General features: G+C 35.1%; 1 protein-coding gene across 1 annotated transcript in view; it reads left to right on the top strand.

Annotated features, from left to right (window-relative positions):
- Positions 1 to 19,635, top strand: part of WDR72 (WD repeat domain 72) — a 68,169-nt gene that overhangs the window by 38,350 nt on the left and 10,184 nt on the right. Inside the window, exons 3-9 of the mRNA XM_044665157.1 lie at positions 2,718 to 2,824; positions 9,550 to 9,628; positions 10,807 to 10,981; positions 11,729 to 11,805; positions 14,775 to 14,894; positions 15,639 to 15,784; positions 16,175 to 16,271. Coding sequence (XP_044521092.1) covers positions 2,718 to 2,824; positions 9,550 to 9,628; positions 10,807 to 10,981; positions 11,729 to 11,805; positions 14,775 to 14,894; positions 15,639 to 15,784; positions 16,175 to 16,271 — 801 coding nt within the window. The remainder of the gene's footprint in view (positions 1 to 2,717; positions 2,825 to 9,549; positions 9,629 to 10,806; positions 10,982 to 11,728; positions 11,806 to 14,774; positions 14,895 to 15,638; positions 15,785 to 16,174; positions 16,272 to 19,635) is intronic.

Consider the following 19,635-nt stretch of genomic DNA (forward strand, 5'->3'; position numbering starts at 1 on the left):
ATATATATATATATATAGACATACAAGTTGGATAGGGCATATAAGTTAATACAGTGATGCCAAGTTGAAACAGAAATCTAAGGATACTTGTGTGGGAAAAAGGGAATATATTAACTTAGAAAATCATATGTTAACATTATTGATGTTTTATTATATTTTTATTTTGTTAGCTATTTTCTGATTGGAAATTCCAGTTCCAAATTGGAAAAAAATTTCAATTTTAATCTCATTTACCTATACTCTAGAGGAGTGTGATACAGGAAGAGCCTTATAGGGATTTAAAATCTATAGTTAATTTTGGTTATGAAAACAATTTAAAATAAGTGACCCTATTTAAAAAACAAACAAACCCTTTCTTTTCATGTGACTCTGAGAAGAGGTAATCTAATGGGCAATTGTTGCAGAGATGGCCTTTTTGATCTTGGGCAAATTTCTTATTCCCTCTGCACCTCACTTTTTTCATCTATGAAGCAAAGGAGTTGGTTTAAATGGCCTCTAGAGCCATTTTCAGTTTGAAAACTATGATCTTTGATTCTAAGTAAAGTTGTGTGACTTGTCATAGGTTGCTGGCAGAGAGAGGATTACATCTGATAGGCAGTTGAGTGTCAGGTTGTTACTTAGCCTATAAGAGTGGTTTGTCCCCCAAAAGTCAACTAGTATAAAAGAAAGCAAATTTTCCTGATGATGTGCCCTGATCCACTGTTCAGGCTGAGCTTCAGTAAACTGCTAAAAGGAATAAATCCAAAGGTGAATGGGTCCTGTAAGTGTGATTGCTGGGAGAATGTGTGTGCCTTTATCTGTGAGAGTATCCTGGCTTCCACAGAAAAGATATGACGTTAATAGGGTGACTTAGCTTTGATCATTGTAAATAACACAGTGATTCTAATCCTTTCATAGACATGGCTGAGAGAGCATCATTTCAAATATTTTTCTGGATTGGATAAAGGACTTAGTGAGTACTGGTTCATGAAGAAAAATTGACCTTTACAATTCTCAAATTTGGAATCTTCCTTTCATTATCTAAAGTGGTCATAGGTGGATAACTTCCTTTCCATTTCAGAAATTTCTGTGTGACTTTCTGACTTGAAGTTTAACTTTTGTATTTTCACTTTTTAAAAAAAATCCATACCTTTTGTCTTAGTGTCATTTCTAAAAATGGAAGAGTGACAAAAACTAGCCAATGATGTTTAAGTGACCAGAGTCACACAGGTGGGAAATATCTGAGGTCAGATTTGAACCCAGTTCCTCTTGACTCCATGCCTGGCACTCTATCCATTGTGCTACCTAGCTGACCATTCATCTTCTCTTTTTATTACTGAAAGTAGTTTTTTTTTTTCCCAACATCAGGAAATTATCTAAGTGATTTCATTGGATCATAGTTTTAGATCTGGAAGGAATCTTAGAGGTATAACCTGCTCCCTCTATCTGCATTTTACAAATGAGGTATTGGGACTAATGAGGATAAATGAGTTTATTCCAGGTTACACAGTAAGAATTAGAAGTCGAATGTTAGCTTAGGCCCTTTTAACCCCAGCTATGGTTCTTTCCATGTACTGTTTTTCCTCCATTTGAAACAATTAACATAGAATTACTTGTGAAACTATAGAGTTGTAGATTTTTGTCTTGGATGCTTGAATGAGAAAATGAATCTACAATAGAAAAATAGAAAAAAATTTAAACTTAAAAAATCACTTTTAATTGCATGTAGAAACAATTTTTGGAAATGATTTTCTGACATTTTGCAATTCAGATTTTCTCCCTCCCTCCCACCTCTCCCTGAGGTGGTAAATAGGCTGATATAAAGGTTATACTAGTGCTTTAATAAAATGCATTTTTCCACATTCCCCAGGCAATTAGAAAAGACATATCACACACACAATAAAAAATACATGAAGGAAATATAGCGAAAGATGGCATGTTTTGAACTGCAATCAGATTTCAATAGTTCCTCCTTAGCCATAGATAGCATTTTTTTTATTATGAATCCCTTGAGGGTACCTTGGAAGCTTGTTTTGCTGATAATGGTTTAGTCCTTCAAGTTAATCATCATACAATATTCTCTTATTATATTTGCTATTATCCTAGTTCTCTTCATTTCATTTTGCATCAGTTCATATAAGTCTTTCCAGGTTTTTCTGAACTGATCTTGTTTGTCATTTCTTAAGGCTTATACAACCTTGTTCAGCATCTTGAAAAATAGACTATCTTAAAGAAATCTAATTTAGAATTTTATTCTTACCAGTATGAGGCAGCACTATAATATGGATTTAGATATGCTATTCTAACTATATAAGTAAAGATAATATAGTTAATGATATTTCTCAGTATTAGGATTAATAAAAGAGATTAAAATTAAAATTAAAAAATATATTTGATATATTAATAATAATAACAGCTAAAATTATATAGCACTATGTGCCAAGTTTTGAGCTAATTGCTATATAATGATTATCTCATTTGATCCTCACAACAACCTTAGAGTATAGCATGCAATCATTGTCCCCATTTTGTAGACAAGGAAATTGAGGCAAACAGAGATTAAATGACTTCTCCAGGGTCACACAGCTAAGAAATATCTAAGACTGGATTTGAGCTTGTCTTCCAGATTCCTGGCTTGGTATTCTGTTCATGGTACCATCAATATGTAAAATGTAGGGGTTTTTTGTTGATTAGGACCAGATATAATTACTTAACAGACTTCACGTTGCCATTTGTAGATCTCAGCAAAAGAGCTTCTCTTCGGTCATACTGCTTCTATAACATGTTTGGCAAAAGCCAGAGAATTTGAAAAACAGCCATATGTTGTTAGTGCTTCTGAGAATGGGTAAGTAGTTATTCATTGTTTTTATTTTCTTAATAATTGTTCATGTTTTATTATGCTTTAAAATTTACAAAGCACTTTCTTGTAGTTGGGAACTTTTCCTTTGTACTAACAATGATATATCATTGAATTTTAGAGCAAGGAGGGACTTATGAAATCACCTAAACTTACCTCCTCATTTTACAGATAAGGAAACTGAGGCAAAATGAAGAGAAATGACTTGTTGAAGGCTAAACAAACAGTGACCCAATTAAGACAAGAAACCAGGTCTCTCAATTCCCAGACTAGCACCATTTCCATTACATAGTTCTATATTCTAGTCGGAAATTTTCAAGATTTAGAAGACTATTGGTAGACTAGAAATGAGGTATGTGTCCTGTTTAAAATGGTTGCCTGAATATTTTATTTTATTTGAGGTTTTCCAGGCCAGTTTGGACCTAGAGGAGGATTCTCTAAAATGATTATAATAAGCTTCATAGGTCTTTTTCCATTTTGAATGGGCCAAAATGAATGTTAAAATTCAATAGTCATAGGGACTTAAGATTTTATTCCCCTGCTAATCTATATTAGCATCTGACCCAACTGCTAACCCCAAAATTTTCCTTTACAGGGAATTTTACCTACTCTCATCTTGAGGTTTCAGGGTCTATTCATAACTTGGTAATTGCTTTCCAGTTAATCTGTCTAAAATCTTGTTCTACTTCCCAACCTGATCTCTGTGACTCTGTGCTGTTGTTTGTCTTGGACTAATCTTGCTCTATCCTTTGGCTCTGGCATTCTTGGGTCCTTACCTGGCATCCTCATAAAATTCTACCTTTTCCACCTCCTATCAGTGGTCCTTATGCTTGCTTCTGATGTTTTATTGCTATACCATAGCTTTGCCTATGGATCTTTTCTTCAGCTCTACATGGAATTAACTATTGTGTGGCATTAGCATGGCACTATTGTACCTACTCTTTCTATCACAAATTGCTGGGAAAAATGAACACAATATGTGATGAAAGTGTCATCATATTCTAGACCTTGATCAAATCATATCAGGAATATTTGTGTCTAGTTCTAGAGCTAACTTAAAGAAGGATATTGAGAAACTGTGTCATATCCAAAAGGAAAATGATTAAGATGGTAAAGGGTCTTGAGGCCTTCCCTTATAGGGACCAGTTGAAAGAAGTGTAGAGATTTTTATTCAGAGGGGAAAAAATTATTTGTTTTTGGGACGGTTGAATATAAAAATTGTTTTTAAGTATTGGAAGGACTGACAAGCAGAATAGGGATTAGATTTATTTGGATCCATAGAATGAATAGAGGTTCCCAAAAGGCTGAATTAGATTTATCTCTCAGTAGAATGAGCTGTTGAAGCAGACAGTGGGTTCCACCTTGTTCAGAGCCTTCAAGTACAGATTAGTTTAACTGCTTTTTATGAATATTTGTAACAGAATTTCTAGGTTTGTGTTGGACTAGGTGTCCTCTGAGGTTCTTCATAATTCAGATCATGTGAAGATGGATGGTTCTTTCCCCCAGACAGTGCCAGCTTCTTTGACCAACTTAGGTTTGACAGGTGTAAATGCAAAGGCTTAGCATGCAGTGGATTGACAAAACACTCAACTGTGGGGTTGTCAGGATCCATTGCATCACTTTTCAGATGGTTCTTGTACTCTATTAAAGAAAGATTTTAAAAAGTTAGCTCACTTTACCCATCCACATAACACACAATATTAATGTCTTTTAGGCATTTAAACAAGGTTTACTTTTATGTATTTTATGCATTTCAGTATTAAAATATTCATTTTTTCTCCTTTCCCCTGTTTCTTTGTCCTTTTCTCTTTTTACTCTTTTTCCTCTTTTTCCTCTTTCATCTGAAGGAGAGAAGAGAGAAAGAAAGAAATACAGAAATCTTGTATCACAAGAGCACACTTAAAACAAATGACTGTATTAATCAAATACAAAAATGTATTTTTTTATTCTTCATGTTAGTCTGCAAAGTGTCTATCATGAAGTAGGCAGAATCTTTCTTTCTCTGACCTCTGGAATCATGGTTGATCATTTACTTGATCAGAGTTCTTAAAAGTTCTTCAAAATCATTTATTTTATAGTATTGCTTTTATAAATTATTTTGGTTTTGCTCACTTCACTATCAATTCACACAAGTCTTCCTATGATTCTTTGAAACCATCTTTGTCCCATTTCTTACAGCATAATAGTGTTCCATTATATCCATTTGAAAGGCATTTTCAAAGCTCATTAATGAGTCTCAAATTCTTGGGAGAAAAAAAGTTGCATTTGCCAAACAGATTTTTTCATGTTGACTTAGGAAAGAAGCAATCAGGCAGCTTAGTGGATAGAACATTGGACTTGAGTTCAAATACAGCCTCAGACACTTAACTGGCTATGAGACCATGGGCAAGTCACTAAACCTTGTTTGCCCTAGTTTTCTATATGTAAAATAAGCTGGAGAAGGAAATGGTAAACCACTCTAGCATCTTTGCCAAGAAAGCACCAAATAGGGTCATGAAGAGTTAGATCTGACTAAAAGAACTAAAGAACTAAGGACACTGTCTTTTGCTTTCACTCTTCCCAGGGAGCCTTCTGTTATTAAAAAAAATAGAAAGAAAAAGAAGACAATTATAATCCATTTTTACAGGTGGATTGACTCTTTAAGACAAGATAATTCCACTTAGTGAAATCTATTTTCCCAAGGCTATACAGGTTCCCTATAGACCTATACTCATTTAGTAGCAGGAAGGCCATTGAGTGTTATTAACACAAACCTAGCCTTTAGGAACCTTTACCCCCTTGGTCCCATGTTTTCTAGTACAAAGAATACATATAGAGGCAGGGCAGGCACATTTCTGACCTGGACTTCTGTCTTCATTTTTTTCTTCCTCCAACATGAAGGTTTTTGAGATGTATGAGAGCAAAGCATCCATCATGAAGCCTTGAAAGGCCACAGTATGAAGGGCAAAGTATTGTTACAAATGAGATTCTTTCACCTCAAGCAGGAAAAAAAATTTCAGCCTCTTTTCCATATTATGGCAAATGAAAGGGCTATTTCCCCTCCCCCTCAAATGTTAGCAAAGTTCTCTGGTTGTTTTGTTGATAACTTGAAAGGGAGATATCTCCTCCATGAGTCAGTTTCCCTATATGCAAAAGAGGGATAATGAAATCACATATAGCATTTCTCCTAGTGTGCTTATGAAGATTAAATGAGATTAGATAGACTATGAGCTGAAAGGGACCTTAATGAGTATCTGTAATCTTAACCCCTGATTTTACAGACAGTTCTAGAGAGATAAAGGAATTTGCTCCAGGTCATACAGGTAATAATTAGTAGAGCTGAGATTCGAACTAAGTTCCTCTGATTCCAGCATGTTTTCCACACCTGATAAGAAAGCATTTTAAAAAAAGCTGAAAATATGCTCTGTGTGGAGTCTTATGAGAGCAATGCAATGTTTCAGGGAGCAAGAGTTTACTTTGCTTCATTACAGGTCTTCATTTCTTAGTGATGACACCAGATCACCCCCATGAGACATTTCACTGAGGATTTTTGAGCTCTGGTCACAGGAAGGCAAGAAAAGTGACTTTTTTCTCTCCCACCAATTACACTGTATCTCCATTCCCTTGCCTTCTCCCCTTTCTTTGCTGGAATACAAAATGTAAGGTTGTTTGTGTGATGGTGTTTTTCACTTGGGAAATGTTGGATTTTATTTCTTAGAGATAGAAGAGGACTTAGACTATGTCAGGTCAATCTTTGGGAAAGGTTTTTGCCTGGGGAAAAGAAGAAGCTGCAATGCAATATTGAGAGTATACTTCTTGTTAAGAAGTGAACAATTTCTCCACTTGCCCTGTAATACGCCAAGCTATGTGTGTTAAACAAATGATTTGTTTTTGTTTTTTTTTTCCCCCTTCCCTTCCACAACTCTTTGGGAGACAGAAGAGTGACTGTTTAGTTTGTGAAATCTTTGCAGGTTTATTTGTAACTTGGAGTAGCAAATTCTGTTTCAGTATTTTAAAGGATTTGACAATATTGCTATGTGGCTTGGTCCATGACTAGATCTCAATTTCTCCTTACCTTGAGAGGGTTTCATGAGCTGCTGTCCTGTCATCTCTTGGTGGTCCCTCTCTTTGGGTAAAGAGAATCTCCACATGGCATTTCTTGGCCAACTGTGCTTTGGACTACAGATGTAGCATTGTTCCTAAATACTGTATTTAAACCTTTGATCCCCAGGCTATGTCAGGTAGTATAGCCTGGGGTTCTAGGTTCGCCATCAAGTTACAATGAGGCCAAATTGGAATAGCTCCTCAGTGAAGCTCACCAGTTATGTGGTATTGTTTGGATACAGATAAAAGATAGATAATTGAAAATTTTTGGTCAAAGGTAGACAGATTCCAAGACAGACAGAGAGAGAGAGAGAGAGGAGTGTGTGTGTGTGTGTGTGTGTGTGTGTGTGTGTGTGTGTGTGTGTGTGTAGGGGTGTGAAGAGGTTGTGCAAAATAGCAATTTTTGATGCATGAGGATTTGGAGATTTACTGTCATTACATCTTTCCATTTTGGATTGGTTCAATTCAATAGTTGTTTATGGAAAGCATTGGATGTATGATATGATATGAGTGGAAAGGGCATTAACTCTGGAGATAGAAAACCTCAGTTCAAATAATACTTCTGAATTTAGTACATTTGTAACTGTGAGTAAGTCACATAATCTCTCTGGTTCAGAAATGAAACAGTTGTCCTAGATGGCCTCTGAGATAACTTCTAGCTTCAAGGCAATAATTCATTATTATCTCAATTTAAATACAGAAATCTTTATTCCTAGGGAAAAAGGGGGAGAGGGAAGAAAACCATTAACATTATGTGCAACGTAGCATTTATCTATTTATCATTGCCCTTGGATTTTAATATTATCTTCTAAACCTTGTAAAGATTAAAATTTTTTTTCTTGCATGGGAATTTTATCTTCATGCAGATTGAAGAATTTAATCTGTTCCCAAGGAGCATTGGTTGTGAAGTCAGAGGACCCAGGTTCAACTCCTGCTTACAATCTGAGGGATGTGGGGACAAAGTCAGTTATCCTCTCTGGTCCTCAATTTCTTCATCTCTAAAACGAGGTTTTTTAGATGGCCTCTGAGGTCCCATAGAACTGTAGATCTGTAGACTTTAAAAAAAAACCTTTACCTTCTGACTTACATCAAGTCTAAGACATAACAGTGGCAAGGAATAGGCAATTGGGGTTAAGTGATTTACCCAGTTTGACATGGGTAGGAAGTGTTTGAATTCAGATTTGAACTCAGGTCTTCCTGATTTCAGGCTTGGTGCTCTACCTTTCCTGCTACCTATCTGCTCCTTTCTATGAACATTTAACACTATTAAAAATACTTTTTTTTTTTAAATTTGAGAAGTGTTGCATACTGGAAAAAGGACTGTATTTAAAGTTAGAAGACCTATATTCAGATTTCACTTCTGAATCTCATTACCTTCATGAATTCAGGCAAGTTAGCTAATCTCTTTAGGCCTCAATTTCCTCACTGTAAAACAAGAGGGTTGGTTTAAACTTTCTTAATACATTTTTGTTTCATGGACCCATTTGGAAACTTGATAAAGCCAAAGAAAGTCTGGTAGAGCTTCAGAAAAATATTCTTAAAAGTCCAATTATAAAACATGGAATTTTAGAGGGAATTGAGAATACTGAAATAAAGAATTATTTTTTTTCCTATTCAAGATCCCGAACCTCCTGGAATCTATCCATACAACTCTGATTCTAGATGGCCTCTGAAGTCTCCGTTAGCTCTAGAATCATAATCTATGAACTTGTGGGCTATATTAATAATTAGATGTAATTTCATTAATATTTGTTGCAAAACTGCATAAGCTACATAAAATGTGTTTAAATATTTATAGCTGTGAGTAATTTCAATAACATGGGTTGTATGTATAATAATGTAAATTAGATGGGAAAAAATTCTGCTTACATATAGATCTGCATGGATTATTTTAGGGTGGGTTGACTTTTCGTTTATGTCGTGCCAGGGCTTGTAGAGATGATGAGCATTGGTAAAGATAGGCCAAGAGTTAAAAAAAAAAATGTTTATATATTACAGAGGTGATTTCATGAACATTTGCTCCATATATTACCATGTAAACTAGACAGGAAAAAATCTTGCTAAAATATGGATCTGCATGGATTATTTTAGGGTGGATTGACTTGTTTGCCATCTCTTCAAAGGCTTGCAGAGATGATTTTTGGTAAAGCTGGGCCAAGACTGGCCCCTAGGTGGCAATGTTTATTCTTAACAGAACAATCTCAGCCCAAGACAGAGAGCCCAGCAGAACAGCTCAAGATGCATTTACGCTTTTCAGAAGGTACAGGTTAAGTTCGGTGAAATGAGCCATTTTCAGGAGGATGCTGTTGCAAGGGATGATCGTTCTGGTGTCACTCTGAAGGAGCCATAATGGCCATCCTCCCACAATTTGTCGTGGACTAGGTTTGGCCTTAAAGTAAGGTTGCTGCCTGGCAGCAGGGTGTAATTACCAAAACAAAAAGAAACAGATACTGTGTGTCATCCCCTGCTAATGACCACAACGTTTTCTTGCCCAGTAATCTGTAACAAAAAGCCACATAAACGATCAGCCTGCACTTAAGTGTAGCACTAAAGAAAAACTTGGTGGCACGAAATTATTCCAGCCAATTGAGTGGAAATGATAGAGAATAATACGAAGTTATCTCTGGCAGGGAGATGTGTGTTTGGAATGTCACCAGTGGCCAGTGCATTGAGTCTACAACCCTCCCTTATAGACACACAGCCATCTGTGTAAGTACATCTTACATCTGCTTCTTATGGGATATTTCAGGCTTTTACAACTCGGAATCACTGGGGTACAGACATTTTAAAGGATTGTACTTAAGGGATTTCCCCTTACCCTTTCACAAATATATTTTGCCCTGAGGAGAAAAAAGGGGAAGCTTTTAATATGTGAATGGTTGCATTTTGTAATAAATCTACCACTTTCCTTTTTAAAAAATGTTGCTGTTCAAGCAATTAATTTAGTCTCTTAAATATATATATATATATATACATATAAGTCCTAAATACATGTATTCAACCCCCCCCCAAAAAAAAAGATGTACCTTTTATTCTGCATCTTTTATCCATCACCTCTTGGTCAGGAGGTAGATTGTACAGATCTTTAAAAGTCTCCTGGCATAGTGATTGATCATTACTAGATACATGAATTCTTGATATACTAATATCCTTGTTTTTCATAGAGAACATTTTGTGATTTGTCTTTTTAAAAAATATGTAATATTTACCCTTCCATTGGCCTTTACACTGGATAAGGCTCTTGTTTTTATCACTTAGATGGTGCTGACGTTGTTGGTATCTTTTGTGAAGATTTCTACTATATCATTCATTCACATTCTTTAATCAGACCATCTCTGATCATCAATGTGCCTCTCTAGAAGGTCTCTTGCCAAGGTTAGAATAACTATTAAAAGAATTAATCATCATGAATAGAAATTATTAGAAATAGAATTGTCATTAATGGAAATAACTCAAAAATGCAATTCCTGCAAAAATTACTCTTGATTTAAAATTAAATATTTAAAATATAAAGAAGAGGGTTCAGAGTTGTCTACATTTTAAAAACTTATAAGGAATAGACTTGAATTAATCGAAGTGTTTTACTTCCTACAGTTAAGAATATTTTTTCATAAAACATGAATTTTTATGTCAAGAAAAATGACAGCTTATAGTTGAGCTGAAAATTTGACAACAAAACTAACAAACTAGACTTTTAGAACTAGAACAAAAATATCTGGTTTACCTTCCTTTTTTTATAAGTGAAGAAGCTGAAGCCCCTGGGGTAAATTTACCATCCTTTCTGCCCCAAGCACATACATTATCACACATGCATACACAATCACACACACGCCCACAATTTTTGCCTCGATTATATTAACTATTTTTAATGGATTTTATTTGGACAGTACTATCACTGTGCCTTCCGAATGACTGGAGATGGCTGGCTTTTGTGTTGTGGAGAATATCAAGACATCATCATTATTGATGCCAAGACCTTAGTAGTTCTTCACACTTTTACATCATCTCAATCTCCTGATTGGATCAGTTGCATGTGCATTGTTCATTCCATGAGGATTCAAGGTATATGTTTGGCATGATGTGTTAAGTAATCCTGGACAGTATAGACAAATTATCACTGAAGTGTCTTAATTGGTTACATAGGAAAATATGCATACTGAGGAATGCCAGGTGAAGGGCATTTGATAAATTCAGATCATGTTCTAATCCAAAATGTTGCTTGTATTACCTGGTCAAGGAAGGAGCTACTTATGTAAGATTGACTCCTTTATAATGGGAAAAACAGAGTAATTGTTAAAGGACTAAGAAAAGATTAGGACAGCAAAATGAATAGCCCAAGACATTGGAAAGAGATTGCATTGCAGATAAAAGTCAGAAAAGACTGGCTCTTATGAATCAGTTCTGCTTGAGATGTTTTAGTAGTAGCTAATAAGTATTTATTTAAAATTACCAGTATTTTTTGCTTTCCTTTATTCCTGAGGATATAACAATGGAAGGAGAGCTTAAGAGTTAAATTTGATATATATATATATATATATATATATATATATCATATGACATGAAAATAAAAGTTCAAATTCTAAATTAACAATGCCTATACAGGGGAAGGGATAATAGGACAATTGATTTGAAATTTGTTTTTCATGCAAATACTCAAAAGGTTTATTATTTCCTTTTAAATGAGAACTAAGATATATTTTAAAACTGGTACAGATCTCCAGTGTGCATAACTGATAGATAAATGATCCTTCTTGTGTCTCTGAATTGCTCAATGGTTAGCATGTCATATGCTTTTTTTTTTTTTAACAGAGGATTCTCTCTTGGTGGTATCTGTAACTGGAGATCTCAAAGTGTGGAATCTATCATCATCTATAAATAGCATCCAGGTCAGTTTTGCAAAATGTTTCTTGTCTTAAGAATTAGGTGTTGCAAGTGTGGAAAGGCTAAGAATTTGTGGAGCTTTTTAGTGCTAATCATTTTCTTGGCAGTTGCATGCTAAATGGTGTGCATAACAAGGGATCTGAGAGAGAAAAAAAGGTGGGAGTCCCAGAAAGTACTATATAGGACTTATTGCCCTACATTTTGGCATAATTGTTTACATATTTAATAGTGGGGATGGGATAGAAAAGGTGTTGACAGTAACTTTGATCTCCCCTCCCCTTTTACTTATGACTTCTTGGTTTTTCATTTTAATTTCATAGTAATTTCCTGATAAAACACTTATTCCCCTTTGAACTTTCCCTTATAGGAAAGAAACAGGTAAAGCTAAACCACAAAACAACAAAATGGACAGTGTATTCTGCCTTTTACAACTGTAGGTCTGAATATCTTCTACCTCACTATAAGGGAGTGGTTGTCACATTCTTTTTTTTTAAAATTATTTATTTTTAAACCCTTACCTTCCATCTTAAAATCAATGCTGTGTATTGAATCCAAGGCAGAAGAGTGGCAAGGGCTAGGCAGTTGGGGTTAAGCCAGTTGCCCAGCATCACACAGCTAGGAAGTGTCTGAGATCATATTTGAACCTGAACCTCTCATCTCTAGGTCTTGCTCTCTCTTTACAAAGCCATGTAGCTGCCACCTAACATTCTTTAGAAAGAAATTTTTACTGTTATTGTGGAATATTCTTTGGCCTCGGCAAGAGATAAATTGATGATATGTCCAAGACCCATATTTATTTTTAAAACTCCTTCATTAAAACTATAAGCAATGGTTTCAGAGACAGGCAGCAGAAACAGCATCAAATATAAACTGGTATTTTACTCTTTTAGTCAAAGTACTGGTTTGTGGGAGGCCAATAAGAGAAAGAGAGTGGCGCCCAACATGGGGCTGTGGCTGCGGAGTTGGAGCTCCAAGTGGCAGAGGCTCCTCTGCTTTTATCTCTCTTTCCTCTTTTGAAGAGAGGTTTTTAGGTGGGAGAAGGCCCACTGTTAGTGGATTTTTCATTTGAATTTTAAAACCCTTTTCATTTTCTATGAGCCACTTCTTCCTCCTCTGATTCTAACATTGAAACCTTAAAGATTTCATTCTCTGCATTCTGACCAGATAACAAAGTTATTTTTTTCAGCAGCCCATGAAATAGATTTTTATCTATTTGAGACTCTCTTTGTCTTATTGGCCTCCCATACTGGTTCTAAAAGAGTTCACCTTCATCCTTAGTCCTCCATGCATACTCCTCAGTCCAGTGATGCTGGCCTCCTTGCTATTCCTCATAGAGGCTTCTTCTCCTCACTGTATGCATGTTCACAAGCCAATAATTCTCTCTTATCACATCAGTAACCCAGTTGCTTTCAAGTCTCAGCTAAAATCCACCTGTCTACAAGAAACCTTTGCTAATAATTCCTCTTAATGCTAGTGCTTGTCTTCTGTTGATTATCTCCAATTTATCCTGTTCTTATCTTATTGGTAGATAGTTTTTTGCATGTTGTCTTCCTCTTTGGACTATGAACTTTTTGAGAGAAGGAAATAGATTTTTGTTTGTTTGCCTTTCATTGTATCTCCTTCCCTGAGCACAGTCCCTGGCACGTAATGGGTGCTTACTAAATGCTTGTTGACTGACTCATCCTAGAGAGAACTTTTGACCTAGCTGGGACTTTGTAGTGAAAGATCTCAGAAGTTGTGAGTGCAAGAAATACATCATAACCATCAATCAATCAACAAATATTTAACAAATACCTGCTGCGTGCCAGTGGGCAGCTAGGTGGCATAGTGGATAGAGCTCTTGGTTTTGAGTCAGGAAGACTCTTCCTGATTTCAAATCTGGCCTCAAACCCTTACTAACAATGTGACACTGGACAAGTCATTTAACCCTGTTTATTTCTATTTCCTCATCCATAAAATAAACTGGAGAAAGAAATGGCAACACTACTCCAGCATCTTTGCCAAGAAAATCCTAAATGAGGTCATGAAGAGTCAAACATGAGTGAAACCACTGACCAACGACAATGTTGTGTTGGGTGTAGGGCTATAAGGTCAAGAATGAACAAATCTCTGTTCACAAAGAGCTTGCATTCTAATAAGAGAGTCAATGAGTACATATGGAAACATACAACATAAATAAAAAGTGAATCAAAACCAATACATACAAAGTAGTTAAATATAAGGTAGTTTGGGGAAAAAGACACAAACAATTTGGGAATCAGGAAAAATTTCATGTACAAGATAATGCTTGAGAGGCATCTAGGTATCATAGTGTTTAGAGCATCAGGTCTGGAGTCAGAAGGACCTGAGTTAAAATCTGGCCTCAGACATTTCCTAGGTCTGAAACCCTGGGCAAGTTACATAACCTTGATTGCTTAGCCCTTCTGTGTTAGAATTGATACTGTCAGAAGATAAGGGTATATATAAAAAAAGATGGTGTTTGAGCTTGTCTTAAAGGACTTAAAGAAAGATGGAAAGAATTCAATGAAGAAGAGGTAAAAAAAAGAGTACATGTAAGGAATGTGGAATGACCCATGCAAAGACACAGAGATGAGATCATATTCTGTGTATGAAGAACAGAAAGTTAGTGTGCCTGGATCAGAGTGCAAGAGGGAAGTAATGTCTTCTGAGGCTATAAAAACAGTTTGAAGCCAAGTTGTGAAGAGTTTTAAAAGCTAAACAGAGGAGTTTATATTAAAACAAATATTTACTGAATGATCACTATAAATGTAAGGCACTCTGGGATATGTGGCTATAACATTCAATTTATATTTCAAGTTACTTGATTAGAAGCATTACAAGTTAGAAAAGGATTGCAGAGTTCTTTTGAAATCATAAAAAGTAACCTCATACAAATATGTTGGAAACATTTGATTATATGAATTAATCTAAAGCACCAGGAGCTACTACTAACATATGTCCACTTCTTATTAAGGAAAGGAAAGATATTTATGAAAAAGAATCCAAATCTCTGGACTCACCCAACTGCCGGACGATAAGATTTTGCACCTATACGGAAAGACTTCTGTTGGTGGTATTTTCCAAATGTTGGCAGGTAGTGTGTGGACACAATGGATTTCTTTACTCTCATGATAGTTACAATGAAAAGTAAATTACTATTTAAATATGATGTAAATCACTTGGAATGTTAATCTGAGGCTCTGACCGGTTTTTGCTGCATATAGTTCTTATATTTTGTGGGATAGTGTTTGATCCATAGTATAGCTTAGACTATAAAATAACCATTCACGTTATAATGGGAAGCTACTATGTTTATGTATAAGAAATTTTTAAAAAATGATGCCTCTGCTTGAGAACTTAAAGTAATATTGTCATGTTCTTCTCTTGCAATAATTTATCTTTTTAAGGGCTTTCATTTTTCATTGTCCAATTAAATAGCATCTTCTTTTTTTTTATGAATGCACTGAATATAGATCACTGAACTCCCAATTTGTCCTGAGAAAAAAGTGAAAGTGTCACCATTTGAAAATAACCTTTTCATTTCAACATATTATATAGTGGATTCTATTTTTAAAAAATATTTGGCTTTATAGAAGGCCACCCTGAAACACAATCATAGTTTACTCAAACCTACTTAAGGATGACTATCAAGGAAAGAAAATAACTGATGTCCACATTGGTCCACATTTGTATTAATATGTTCTTAGTATGTTTATAAAGGTAAAATATAATGTACACTTGAGAATTGGCCATAGATTGACTTAAATCATGATCACGTTGATAGAATCGAGTACACATTGCTTATTCTTGATGAGAGTCACAAATTTTCTTTTTTTAGGTTTATGATTTCTGTGACTTTTCTCTCCTGCTCACTGAAGTCAGTAAAAGCAGGGAGTTCTTTGCTGGTGGAGAGGTGCTCGCTGCCCACCGAATCATCATCTGGACAGAAGATGGTCACAGTTATATCTATCAGCTGCTGAACAGGTGGGCTCAGATGGGGACAGCACACATAATGTTCAGGTAGAAAATGAACTTTGGGAGGTTTATTATAGCAAAGTCTCTGCATGTTGCTCATGATCAAAAACCAGAACAAAACCACTTTGGCACTCGAAGATTTACCCTAAGCTTGGTAGGCTTCAGCCTTTGTATGAAACAGCAGGGGATGAAGGAATGAGATTAGCCATGTAGAACTTGTACAGCTGGTGCCGGGTTTTCAAAAAGAAGTCACTTGTAATTATTAACCTAACTGTTTCTAACAGAGTTTAGAAACTTGAGTGGTAAATCCTGGACTTAAAAAAAAAAAGAAGGGAGGGATATACATACACTATAAATAAATAGATTTGCATTTTTTGAAATAACTTTTTTTTAATCTAGTGGACTTTCAAAAAGTTTATACCCTGCTGATGGAAGAGTACTTAAAGGAACCATGTATCCTCATTTACTCTGCTCTACTTCTGTAAAAGAAAATAAGGTAATGGACAATAAAGAGAAACAATTTCTGAAACTGCTTTCATTTAATATTTTAGATAAGTAATTGTTTCAAAATAAAGTGTTATGAAAAAAATGGTTCAGACCATCAAATCAAATATGCCTTTCTATAATTCTACTCTTGGTAAATGGTTTATTTTTTTATAAAGTTGCCAGAAAATTAGATTTTATTAAATATATTTTGAAAGTTAAAAAACCCTTACCTTCCATCTTAGAATCAATATTGTGTATTGGTTCCCAGGCAGAAGAATAGTAATAGCAGGGCAGTGAGGATTAAGTGACTTGTTCAGGATCACATAGCTAGGAAGTGTCTGAGGTCAGATTTGAACCTAGGACCTCTTGTCTAGGCCTGGCTCTCAATCTTTTGAGCCCACCTCTTTGCTGCTCCCTAAACATATTTTTAAAGTCAATATGATTCTCCAAATTTCTTTAAAGTTTTTACTATTATTATCATATTATTTATATAATAGGCACTTACCTTTATGTAACACTAAAATTTTCAAAGTATTTTCCACATATTGAGTAGTCAGTAGATAGTATGATTATACCCATTTACAAATGACAAAACTGAGATTCATCTATAGCCATACAGCTATCAAAAGCAAGATCTGAGCAAGTATTCTAATCTCAAGTCTAGTAATACATGATCTGTAGTAACTAAATTAACTATAATCACAAGAAGAATAACATTTATGCATTATGCTTTATAATTCTAATCTCCGCTGATCCTTACCACAATTATGGGAAGTAGGTGTCACTATTATTCTAATTTTACAGATGAGAAAACTGAAGCAAATGAATTAAATGACTTGCCCATAATGGGGAAGTGTCTGAGGCTGGACTCCTTCTGACTCCAGCCCAGTGCTCTAGCCACTGCACTCCTTACCTGCTCCAGAATAATTTCAACAAAATGAATCACTACATAGAAAGCAATATCTGATGTGCAAAATATATACAAAAGTATATGACAGCTGCTTGCCCTCAAGGAGCTCCCATTCTAAAAAAAAAAAGTAATATAAAACATCTCTGTGATAGAGATAAAAGATGTCATTAATAAGACTGGTGCTTCTGGGGGTCAGGGTACTAAGTGATAGATAGCCTCAGAGGTCCACAGTTTGGTCCTCAGATTTTAAGGCTGGAAACTTTCATTTTATCAGTCTCCCCAGAAGTGATTAGGCTCTGAGGGCAACCAATGCATGCTACCAAATACAAAAGAAATCCAGTAAGCATGAATGCCAGTTTATTAGATGACAGTGACAAATAGAGCTGATGAACAGACCAGATGTTTTACTAGCTATTTAGCACATTTTCTTCCCAATAGAAAAATCTACTTAGACAACCAAATTCACTGGTAAGCATCAAGTTTTGGTAAACAGACACACTCATTTCTATTCCACAGATCTGTCAGATGGACCAAATACTTGATCTTACCTGATCAAGTCAGGTCTCCCTCCCTCCTGTATGATGTGGGATAAACACTTGACTCTTTACCCTCTATTTCTATTTTTTCTACTGTTCATCACTTATCAAATAATATTATCTAAGCCGTTCCCATACCAGATATGTTTCCCAAATTAAAATTTTCCTTTAGTTAAATTTTAGATGTGTACACTTTTTTCTAGGGAGTCCCTTTAAAGCTCCTTGTTGAGATTCAGGAAACCTTTAAAAAAACATACAAACAAAAAAATAACCACTTCATTAGCTAGATTGACTCATTCTTCTCTCAACCCCATTCTGACAACATGGACACTTACTGAATTTTAGAGAGTGAACTTTCTAACTTTGTCCCCATATATTTGGAGAACGTACCTGAATACCCTATTGCAATCTGCAGTCTTGTATGTACTAGGTATAATTACTATAATCATCCTCAAGCTTTTGAAAGACATTCAACTTGGCCATCAGTTAAACATGAGAATAGTTACTGTAAGAAAAATGAAACATTCTTGAGTGATTTGTAGGACAATGAATAATGTATGCTGCTATTTATTGGTTGTTGACATGTTCAATTAGGCAGCTAAAGTTGTTGAGAAGTCATAAAATTTCTTCCTCTCGAATTTCTTTGTTTTGTAAGTTTTATAAGTACTTTATGAATAGGTGATGGCAGCTAAAAATTAGAAAATGCTGTTTGAATGCAGGTATAGCACTGGTGATGATTTTTCAATTATTCGACAATGGCCAACAGAATTTTGTTTTGTATTCTATCTAGAAAAAGAGTATTTTCAGTCTATAATTTTGCCTAAGGCATTATTTAATTGCTGCTTTTAATGTCTTTGCTTCTCATCATAAAAAAATATATTCCGTGTAAAAAGAAGGGCTTAAATGCTACGTAGTTAAAATTCATTGTAGTTAAGTAATTTTATTATTATGATTAGTTTTTGCTCCTTTTTTATTTTCTCCTTTGTTTTTATTTTATATTTTTATTTTTCTCCTTTATTTTCCAGAAAATAAAGGTCTTTCGGCAGCACTGCCCCACCCTTTCCTACCAGTTAATGAATGTGAAGATTTTTAAACTTAAACTTCATCATCATGACAATTTATTTATTGCTTAGCTTCAGAGTTCATTGGTATGAGTCTTGGCCACACTCATTCATTCTTGCTCTTCTTGAGCAACTCTTATGTCCTCACATGAATCAGAATCAGATTACCCACCTAACATGTTGGGTGACTTTTTCTAGTTTTCATATCTCTGAATGAATACCATACGTGTATGTGGTCTCTCTATCTCTTGTTTCTTATTCTTCATACATGTCCAGTTCATTATTTTTTCTGGTCATACATCTGTTAGTTCATCCTTTAAGCTGCTTTCCTGTGCAGGTCATTTGTTAATATGCCATAGCCCACTCCTATCCATAATGCACCTCATCATTATCCTTTGGTTGATATTACACTTTATTTTTTCTAAGACTACTTAAATTCTAGCCACACTAGGATTTCTACTGAAAGAATATTAACTTTAAAAAGATGGGCCTTTATTTCAGGGAAAAGCTTTGGAGTTTATAAAAAATATTGGAGTTTCGCAAAGGAAATCTCTCCTACACCATTCTTCCTTTTCAGCTCTAGGACCCACAGTATCTGTTTTAGTTTGTACCTTATGACAATCAGTATTAAGTGCCTACCATGTGCCAAGAACCATGCTAAGCACTGAAAACACAAAAAGAAGGAAAAGACAGTCCCCATTCCAAGGAGATTACATTGAGGGAGACAATGTGCAAATAAGCATATACAAAATAAACCATATATAGAATTAATGGGAAGTAATTTAAGGGAAGATGCTATAATTAAGAGTTATTGGGAAAAACTTCTAGTAAAAGATAGGCTTTTATTTAAGTGTTAACAAAAGCCAG

Source organism: Gracilinanus agilis, chromosome 2 (assembly GCF_016433145.1).
Source record: "Gracilinanus agilis isolate LMUSP501 chromosome 2, AgileGrace, whole genome shotgun sequence".
Classification (NCBI taxonomy): Eukaryota; Metazoa; Chordata; class Mammalia; order Didelphimorphia; family Didelphidae; genus Gracilinanus; species Gracilinanus agilis.